Genomic DNA, 10,794 nt, shown 5'->3' with positions numbered 1-10,794 from the left:
ATGTTGCTGTAGTTGTAGAAGTTGCTGAAGTGACTGGCAGCTGTTCTTTAACCTGCATTAGTTGGTTCAGGTGTTGCTGTAGTTGCAGTGGTTGCAGAAGTAAGTTGCCTTATGTTGCTGGTGTTGCAAAAGTATATTGCTGTAGTTTCTTTAGTTGCAGTTCTGAGTTGCAGTTGTTGCTGTAGTTGCAGTTGTTGCTGTAGTTGCAGTAGTTAGTTGCCTGGGTAGCTTTGGTCGTGGTAAATTCATTAGTTAGTTGCAGATGTTGCTGTAGTTGCAGATGTTGCTGTAGTTGCAGTTGTTGCTATAGTTGCAGCAGTTAGTTGCCTGGGTAGCTGTGTTTGCGGTAAATTCATTAGTTAGTTGCAGATGTTGCTGTAGTTTCTTTAGTTGCAGATGTTGCTGTAGTTGCAGTTGTTGCTGTAGTTGCAGTAGTTAGTTGCCTGGGTAGCTTTGGTCGTGGTAAATTCATTAGTTAGTTGCAGATGTTGCTGTAGTTTCTTTAGTTGCAGATGTTGCTGTAGTTGCAGTTGTTGCTGTAGTTGCAGTAGTTAGTTGCCTGGGTAGCTTTGGTCGTGGTAAATTCATTAGTTAGTTGCAGATGTTGCTGTAGTTTCTTTAGTTGCAGATGTTGCTGTAGTTGCAGTTGTTGCTGTAGTTGCAGTAGTTAATTGCCTGGGTAGCTTTGGTCGTGGTAAATTCATTAGTTAGTTGCAGATGTTGCTGTAGTTTCTTTAGTTGCAGATGTTGCTGTAGTTGCAGTCGTTGCTGTAGTTGCAGTAGTTAGTTGCCTGGGTAGCTGTGTTTGCGGTAAATTCATTAGTTAGTTGCGGGCATTGCTGTTGTTGTAGAAGTTGCTGAAGTGAGTGGCAGGTGTTCTTTAACTTGCATTAGTTGGTTCAGGTGTTGCTGTAGTTGGTTACTGTATATGGTTGCTGCAGTTGCAGTGGTTGCAGAAGGAAGTTGCCGTAGTTGGTTGCGGTAGTTTCTTTAGTTGCGTTAGTGAGTTGCAGGTGTTGCTGGCAGCAGCGTAGTTGCAAACAGCAGCGGTGTGCAGCAGCTGCAGGTCTCTTATACAACAGCAGCTTCCATCCTGCTGCTGAACAGATTAAAACCAGAGAGGATTAATACACACACACACACACACACACACACACACACACACACACACACACACACACACACACACACACACACACACACACACACACACACACACACACACACACACCACACACAAACAAATAAATACGCACTAAAATATAAACACACTCTGACCACAGCTGACCTACATCCACCACGCAGAGAAACATACGCCTGTGTGTGTGTCTTTATGTGTGTCTTTGTGTGTGTCTTTTTGTGTGTGTGTGTGTACTAGGATTACGGTACAGTTGTATTTGCTGTATCACATGTGTGTGTGTTTGTGTGTGTGTGTGTGTGTGTGTGTGTGTGTGTGTGTGTGTGTGTGTGTGTGTGTGTGTGTGTGTGTGTGACATTAATCTGTGGCGCAGAAGCATCCTACAGCCACTGAACACATCGACATTTTTTTTTTGACTCGGGTCGTGACCCCCACGACGGGACGGCTCTTATTTTCTGACAGTTTCACTATCAGTGAAGAGCAGACTGTCGTTAAGCAGAGCAGAGCTGCAACTTAAGGACATCTCGAGTATTCATTCTCAGGTTTTCTCCGTGAGCAATATGTAAATGAGACAACTAAAAGATTACAATTGAACATGTTAGCTGTGGAGAAAACGACATATCAGACTCTTGATAGAGTTTAATTTTTTCAAGAAAGACTAGAAAGCAGAAAAGCTTCCACTGCTTATGTCTGCTTCTAATATTTCCCAAAAAGTTTCTTCTAATGAAACTCTATGATAAAAAACATCAAAATCCCTTTGAAACACACACAAAATCTAATGTTATCAGCACACCTACAATAGAAATAAATAAACTTAAAAGATTTTTCAAACTAATCAAAAATAGATGACATTTAAATCAGAGAAAAGCTTGATTCTACTCTACACAGTTTAATACATTTTATATAGAAATTCATTGCAATTCTCTCAGGGTTATAACAGAGACACTTATTTTAGAATCTACACTTAATATTATTTTCTATTAAATTCAAAAATCTTACCGGCCTTCAGCTTTTTTTAAACTTTCATCCACCTTTCCAAATGTTTTTTGGTATAACTATTTCAATGTGCGATGCTTCCTTCCAAAAAAAAGACTTTGAAACATTTGAAATTATTTGGTCGCATCACAAACACACACAAAAAAATATATATATTTTGCTCGGACTCTGATCTGAGGACAGGAAGTGAGAGTGAAGAGAGCAGCAGGGCATGCTGGGAGCTGGAGAAAGATGCCATCTGTCAGTCCATCCTGCCAAATCCTACACACACACACACACACACACACACACACACACACACACACACACACACACACACACACACACACACACACACACACACACACACACACACACACACACACACACACACACACACACACACACACACACACACACACACTTCATCTCACCTGAAGGCTTTATTATCACTCCAACAATCTCATATTGTGGATTTAAAAAACACTGCTGCCTCTACAGTACGTTAACTTGCACAACAACAGTCAGGTTTTTGACAATTAATTAGAAAAAAACATAACATATCTACTAAGCTCTAATGCAAATGACTGTTCCAATAATACTCCCGTTAACATGTAGCCGTACATTTCCTGATAAATGTTAAACCTTCTCGTGATGACAGTCCGACAGGTTTGCCCTTTAAAGTAAAAACTACACCCACAAATAGGTCATTTTTCACCATATGTCATGGTCTGGCTCTTGGCCATGACAAAAGAATGGGAAAAGACACGAGGTACGGGTAAAGGAAATGTATTTATTATAACTAAACAAACTATGGAAGCTACCAACATGCGGTGTGTGAGTCTGTGATATCAGAAAGGAGAATTGTTAGGTAACACACTACTGGGAGGAGTAATGCTGAGGTCGTCATATATTACTTTGATTTCTTGAAAAAAATAACCTTTTTCCCACATGCCTTTATGGTGAACGAAGAATGCAAGAAATGTGAAAAGTCTTGATGCATGGAAGTAAATGGAGGCCAAGGTAAACCACAGCAAAACTAAATCAAAACATCCAAATACAAACTCTCCCATGCAGTATAATCCAAGTCTTTATCCACACACTCTTTCACAAACGCACGACTTTGATATAAAACCATAAATAGACTTATGCTTTTGCAGACGCTCTACTTGTGTTTCACTAAGAAATGAATGTATTATCAAAACAAAATTGTGTTTCCAAGCTGTTCTTTTTCTGGCCATGCATGACAAAGGACTCTGACGACAGAAATAGACAAGAGGTCAAACTGCGGTGAACAAAACATTGAGATGCTTATTCTGAATGTCCTGTCTATCTGTCCAAAGAATGCTGTTAAAGCTGAATAAAATATTGGCATTAACCCATATCCCACATGTCTAAATTCGGGAAAAAAGGGTTATAAGACCAGTGAGAATAGTGGAATATTAATATTAAGTCAGTGTTAATTCTGCATTAAACTGTGTGTGTTTGTATGTTCCAGTATCTCCATGAGAACGGCGTGGTGCATCGTGACCTGAAACCAGAGAACCTGCTGTACGCTGATCTGTCGCTGGACGCTCCGCTGAAGATCGGTAACAAAAATAAACACCTTCACCCTCATGAGACAACACGCATCTGATGTTATTTAAATCTCTGTTAAAGATTCATCCATAAGGGTAACAGGACATGAGTAAATGTGACTGTCCACCACTTCAATTCATCTGGAGATAACAGAAACATTATATATATAGTCTTATTACACGGCTTAGTTGAATACTCGATTCTGATTGGTGAATTCAGAACATGTGACACGTTTTTAAAGGTCACCTTTTATACAAAATCAACTTCTTCATGTCTCTTCTACATCAACATGTGTCCCCTCTTCTTCATGTCTCTTCTACATCAACATGTGTACCCTCTTCTCCATGTCTCTTCTACATCAACATGTGTCCCCTCTTCTCCATGTCTCTTCTGCATCAACATGTGTCCCCTCTTCTCCATGTCTCTTCTGCATCAACATGTGTCCCCTCTTCTCCATGTCTCTTCTGCATCAACATGTGTCCCCTCTTCTTCATGTCTCTTCTACATCACCATGTGTCCCCTCTTCTCCATGTCTCTTCTACATCAACATGTGTCCCCTCTTCTTCATCTCTCTTCTACATCAACATGTGTCCCTTCTTCTTCATGTCTCTTCTACATCAACATGTGTCCCCTCTTCTCCATGTCTCTTCTACATCAACATGTGTCCCCTCTTCTCCATGTCTCTTCTACATCAACATGTGTCCCCTCTTCTTCATCTCTCTTCTACATCAACATGTGTCCCTTCTTCTTCATGTCTCTTCTACATCAACATGTGTCCCCTCTTTTTCATGTCTCTTCTACATCAACATGTGTCCCCTCTGTGTAAAGAGACTCTGAAAAAAACCTGTCTGAAAATGAGCTGATCAGATTTTGGCCACTTTATGATGTCATAACGATGTTTTGTCTTGTGTAACCATTAGCCAATCAGCAACCAATGTAACCCCCCCCTCTACCTTATCACCTGAATCTCCTCTTGAGCACCATTGTGTTATTTTTAACCAAATCTCTCTCAGAGGGGCTCGGGGAGGGGCTCCTTATTTTCATCTAAAGTAACAGACAGAGAATTAGCACTTTGGAAACAGGGCTGAAACAGAGGGGATTATGGGTAATGCTGCAATGATCTGTTTGGTGTTTCAGCCAATCAGAGACAGGTTCTGGATATCTCTGAGACCTGTGATATATTGATGAAAAACAGTATAATAGGGGACCTTTAATCCAGTAGTACAGTACGCTGTCAGGGACTATAATGACCGTTGCTAAGGAGGATCAAGAAAGAGAAAGGAAAAGAGGTTAAATGACGGAGCGCTGGACGTCAGATAAATGAGCAGAAGAAGGCAGACAGGAAGTGAACACTAACTGGAACACGGTATGGGCTCTGCAGTGTTTAAGGACGAGTCATAATGAACCCCTTTTTTCATATCGTCAATGCATGCCAAAGTTATAGAAATGACAGAACCTGAACGCAGCATCATGTCCTGTCCTTCAGTTTGAACACAATGAGAATATAACAGACTCATTATCAGATCCAGTTATTAGGCGGATCTGCCTCCAGATGGCCGGCCTGCAGCGAGCGTCTACAGATGGAGGAAGATCACATTCAGCCTCCTATTTCTCACCAACACTTCCCTTTACTTTACTCTGCTCCTCTTCACGCCCTCATTTCACTTTAAATAGAAACTGCAGAAACACCTCAGTGCAAGAAACAGCTTTTCAACAGCCGAGGGGAACGATGAATCATATGTTTTTATATCAAATTAACGGAGGAATGTTTTTTCTCTCTTACAGCCGACTTTGGTCTTTCCAAAATCATCGATGATCAGGTGACCATGAAGACGGTCTGTGGCACGCCAGGCTACTGCGGTGAGTTTATCTGTCTACTTTAAAGAGTTCTCTCCTGCTGATGTTCAGGTGTATATCAGTATGTAGTGTCTCTACTTTAAAGAGTCCCCTCCTGCTGATGTTCAGGTGTATATCAGTATGTAGTGTCTCTACTTTAAAGAGTCCCCTCCTGCTGATTTTCAGGTGTATATCAGTATGTAGTGTCTCTACTTTAAAAAGTCCTCTCCTGCTGATGTTCAGGTGTATATCAGTATGTATTGTCTCTACTTTAAAGAGTCCTCTCCTGCTGATGTTCAGGTGTATATCAGTATGTAGTGTCTCTACTTTAAAGAGTCCCCTCCTGCTGATTTTCAGGTGTATATCAGTATGTAGTGTCTCTACTGGGACATGTCTCCATGCTTTAATGTTCAAAAAGCTCTTTATTTTTCTCATACTGCCTTTTCACCCTCTGTCTGAAACCAGGGCCCAGTCTGCTCTGATTGGTTAGCTGGTCGGCTCTGTTGTGATTGGTCAACCGCCTAGAGATTTCCCGCCCCTTAGCCTATCACGTAGGAGCACTAGCCAATAGAAGTGCGAGAGTATGTCATTATGTTATGGAAGTAAAAAAAGGGGTCCAATGGGGGCTGTTCAGACAGGGGGGGGGGGTGTGGGAGAGAAACTCTACGGAATTTTAGCCTCTGCAGACCATTAACATTAAAACGATATAACACATTACAGGAAAGGTAAAACCCCACCCAAAAAGGAGTAAAGAGCCCCTTTAAATATGTAGTTCTTAGAAAACATCCACCATCTTGACGAAACATGTGCAGCCCGTTTCTCCTAATGGTAATGTTTCGGGCCGTTGAGGTGCGTTTTCCACCGTAGTTTTGTTTAACAAATCATTTGAATTCATGTTTTAGTTATTACAATTGTAACTAACAGCGTCTCTGTGCGTGCTTTTTGTAAATGTGTTGTTCCCCTTACCTCAGGTGACTAAAGAGAGGATAGGTTTAAGTTAGACCACTTCTTCCCAATTGCCTTCTACTAATCTCACACCCCCAGTTTACTTTAACTCGGCCCCAACGATGATAGTCAGAATCAGAATCTGAAAATCTTTTTGCAGAGGGGAAATGTTCATTGTTAAAGCAAAAGTGAACAGCCAAAAATAGCAAAATATTAATTAAGAGGCATGAATAAAATATTAAAGATAAAAATAGAAATTACACAAATTAAAATTTACAAAAATACACATCAGAAGTACCAGTAACAGTATTTTTTAGTTGAAGTACCGTATCATATCAGCTGGAGATGTGTTCAATGACCTGTGTTGTTGCTTTGATGTCCGACAGCGGCTGCAGCGATGCGTTCACTGTACCCGCTGCTCTGTGGGATTTCACATTACTCTCAGTTGGAGCTTCTGTCGGCCATCTGGCATCTAACGGGCTCTTCTCTCTCTCTACACCCGTAGCTCCGGAGATCCTGCGAGGGAACGCGTACGGCCCCGAGGTGGACATGTGGTCGGTGGGCGTCATCCTCTACATCCTGTGAGTCCGATCACACCACACACATCAGAGACATTAGGATTCATCACTCCTTCTGTCTCAGAACATGGATTTTATTAGTTTATTTATTTTATTAGTCACCTATTATGCAAAGTCCACTTGTGTCCCCTCTGTGGAAAGAGACTCTGAAAGCTTCAGGAAAAAAGATTCTCTCTCTTTTAGTCCTGATCCATTTCTATAAAAACCTGTCTGAAAATGAGCTGATCAGATTTTGGCCACTTTATTAGGTCATAACGATTTTTTGGCTTGTGTAACCATTAGCCAATGAGCAACCAAGGTAACCCCCCCCCCCTTATCACCTAAATCTCCTCCTATGTGGCTTTCACACCAACGCGGTTCCAGGGCCGGTGTTCACACTCTAAGCTCCGGAATCCGGTTCGTATCAAGCACCAAACATTTTTCGGTCTAGAAGCAAGAACCGCATACGTCACGCTTACGTCGGAGGGGGGCGAGATTAACCTGAGCTAACAGTTAAAGGCGAGTACGGCAAATGAAAGTTGTAACAAGCAGTATCGCTGAGAAAAGACTAGAAGGCAACCACACACTTGTAAAAAAAAAACACACTTTATAAAGTCAGGCAACAATAACCAGGCTCCGTGTGATTCTGTTTATTTGTACCTTACTTTGACCATCCGTTCACTGTCATTGATCATAGTGAAGAACAGGCAGACGTTTTGTTTTGTATTATAGCAGCTATCGGATGGAATCAATACATGGGCTGCACAGGTTATCATGTCCGACTATCACATGTAGAATCATAATGAAAAACATACTGGTAACATGTGCCTGTAGAAAATGGCTTATGCCACAATAAGATAGCAACAAGTAGTCAACATAGTCAGTTTAGCTTCGGTCGCTATGGTAACATCACCCATTTTATACCAGAGAAACTTTAATAACAGCGTTGTGATGCCAAACAGCGTCAATTCAGACTGACACACATTCACTTTTGGGGAATTGGGGATATGTATCAGCTGCTTGTGTGACAGTCGAACAGTGAATGCTTTACAGCGGCCGCTGCCGTGTGAGCGCTAACCCGGAGCTAACGGGAGAATAAAGAAGAGCAGCACTGCAGCGGTCGGTACATGCCGCTGAAACACATTAATAAACAATGAACCACGGCACTCTGGAGAAAAGTATACGGTTGGAGAAGTCGTTATTTAATTTAATCTGGCTTCATATGATTAAAAGTAACACGATCATCGAGCCGAAGAAGTCCCCCGTTGTTGTTGATGTTGTTGTGAGCGCCGTTACGCCGTTGGGGAGAAAATCAGCGACGTTCCGAACCAGAAAAGCTCTAGTACGGAGCTAGAACGGGAACCTTGTTGGTGTGAAAGCCCTCCTAGAGCACTATTTTGTTCTTTGTAACCAAATCTCTCTCTGAGGGGCGTGGGGAGTGGCTCCTTATTTTCATCTAAAGTAACAGACAGAGAATCAGCACTTTGGAAACAGGGCTGAAACAGAGGGGATTATGGGTAATGCTACAATGATCTGTTTGGTGTTTCAGCCAATCAGAGACAGGTTTTGTATATATCTGACACCTATAATATATTGATGAAAAACAGTATAATAGGGGACCTTTAAGAGGGACAGTGCAAATTAATTAACATTACAAATAACCGATGCATCATAATTCTCATTACCATTGAAAAATATGTTAAATTATGTGTTTGTGTTTCACTGTCTGTCTCATAACAGTGATTGTATTGGTTTAATTAAGAGGGACACATTAATTAACATTAAAAAAATAACAATTGTGATTATTTTGGCTGATATTTCAATATCCATATACAGTAATTCACAATATTGCAAGGATATTCGCATCATAATTCTCATTACGATTGAAAAATATATTCAATTATTAGTGTGTAATTTATTTAAGAGGATCTGTCCCAAACAAAAGTGTTTTTTAATGTCTTTCGAATACAATTTGTAGCTTGGAATATCTCTTAATTTTGCAACTATACTGTATATATTTGGCTATAAATGCACCAGAGATATTATATTATCATCTGAATTCTCTAGACAGATGTGTTATTGTTCAATAAGAGTATAATAGGGGACCTTTAAGACATGCAACATAGAGACTCACAATACGAAGACATGCTAATTTCCTATTGCCTTCGTTCCCCCCCTTACTTTGGTGTTCGCGGTCAAAATTGACCGGTCCTGTTATAACTGCTATTACATTAACACAAAAAACATTAATCATCACCAAATTTCATTTAACACCCTTTCAAACTGTAAATATTGTATTGATAAGAAAACAAACATGAAATAGCAGCAATATGGGGACAGCAGTACAGACACAGAGGACAGTCTAATGAATATTTATTTTGCGCTGACAGATCTCAGTACTAATGTGAAACACAGCTTCCTGTTTATCAATTTCCTCAGACATGAACTGGGTGTGTTAATGGAGACTACAAATGGGTTTACTGTCGATAACGACTTAATGTCGGCGTACAGGCGGAAATGTTCTGATCACTCAGTTTTAATGTCACAGAAGCCCAGAGAGTCAGATGAAAAAAAAATGAAATCTGGTTGCTGGATAAACTTTTTTAATTCCTTTTAAATAAACTGTAAAAATTGAATAAAGGAACTTTTTGTGTCTTTATTTTTGTAGTACTCATTTTGGCCACAAGAGGGTAGAGTGCACCACTACCCCATGATAAGAATATTACATGTCAATTCTATAGAGCAGCGGTTCCTAACCTTTTTCAACTCGGGGCCCACTTAAGAATCTAATTTTTTTCCCCTGCCCACATTCAACCATAAACAATACGGAGGCTAAATAAAGTTCTGATTGGTCGATTCAGAACATGTGACACGTTGTTAATCCAGTAGAACAGACCGCTGTCAAGGACTGTAATGAGCGTTGCTAAGGAGGATCAAGAAAGAGAAAGGAAAAGAGGTTAAAATAACACAAATCATAATGTTTTGCAAAAATAACAATTATTTGGCGGCCCACTTGCAGTGCCTTCGTGGACCACTAGGGGGCCTCGGCCCAAAGGTTGGGAACCGCTGCTATAGAGCTTTGTTAAATACTAGGAGGCACTTTACCAAAAAACAACATTTTAAACAAGCTTACAAACAAACAAGATGCAATAAAAATTAATCAGAATCGAAAAATAAACATAATTTAGAGTATAGCAGAAACAAGCAGATCAAAAAACTGAAGATTAGCATTGATTTTTATACATACATTTATACAAACAGAAAGACGTGTCGGCTGACTTTCCCAAAATGCCATTAACTTGTGTTTAAAATGCATGAAAAATTCAAACTTACCTGAAAGAAAACATGAATGCTTTTTAGTATTTAGAGCCTCTTGTGGCCCAAAATGGGTATTACAATAACCAACGCTTTAAAAAAGGTTATCCGGCAAAACATTTTATTCACCTGCTCAAAAGCCATAAACGCAGAAGAGAAAGACTTAGAAAATGGATCAACACATTTATTTCTGACTTGCCATATTATCCGTAAAATGTGGTATAACTGTGACATTTGTAAAGTCATTCAGCGATTATCTGAGCCACAAGTAACATATTGAAAGCAGTTATATCATGAACTGTACTTCCTGTTCTCCAGACTCTGTGGGTTCGAGCCCTTCTTCGACCCGAGAGGAGATCAGTACATGTACAGCCGAATCCTCAACTGCGACTACGAGTTTGTGTCTCCGTGGTGGGACGACGTGTCCCTCAACGCCAAGGATCTGGTGAG

General features: G+C 40.4%; 1 protein-coding gene across 1 annotated transcript in view; it reads left to right on the top strand.

The window, feature by feature from the left end:
• Nucleotides 1-10,794, top strand: part of LOC307045886 (calcium/calmodulin-dependent protein kinase type IV-like) — a 33,824-nt gene that overhangs the window by 17,720 nt on the left and 5,310 nt on the right. The window contains exons 6-9 of the mRNA XM_079691908.1: nt 3,612-3,702; nt 5,477-5,551; nt 6,978-7,053; nt 10,663-10,789. Of these exons, the coding sequence (XP_079548034.1) occupies nt 3,612-3,702; nt 5,477-5,551; nt 6,978-7,053; nt 10,663-10,789 (369 nt within the window). The remainder of the gene's footprint in view (nt 1-3,611; nt 3,703-5,476; nt 5,552-6,977; nt 7,054-10,662; nt 10,790-10,794) is intronic.

The sequence above is a fragment of the Notothenia rossii genome (assembly GCF_949606895.1).
Source record: "Notothenia rossii genome assembly, chromosome: 1".
NCBI classification, from domain to species: Eukaryota; Metazoa; Chordata; class Actinopteri; order Perciformes; family Nototheniidae; genus Notothenia; species Notothenia rossii.
The sequence above is the reverse complement of the archived record's forward strand: the minus strand, read 5'-3'. Positions and strand labels throughout refer to the sequence as shown.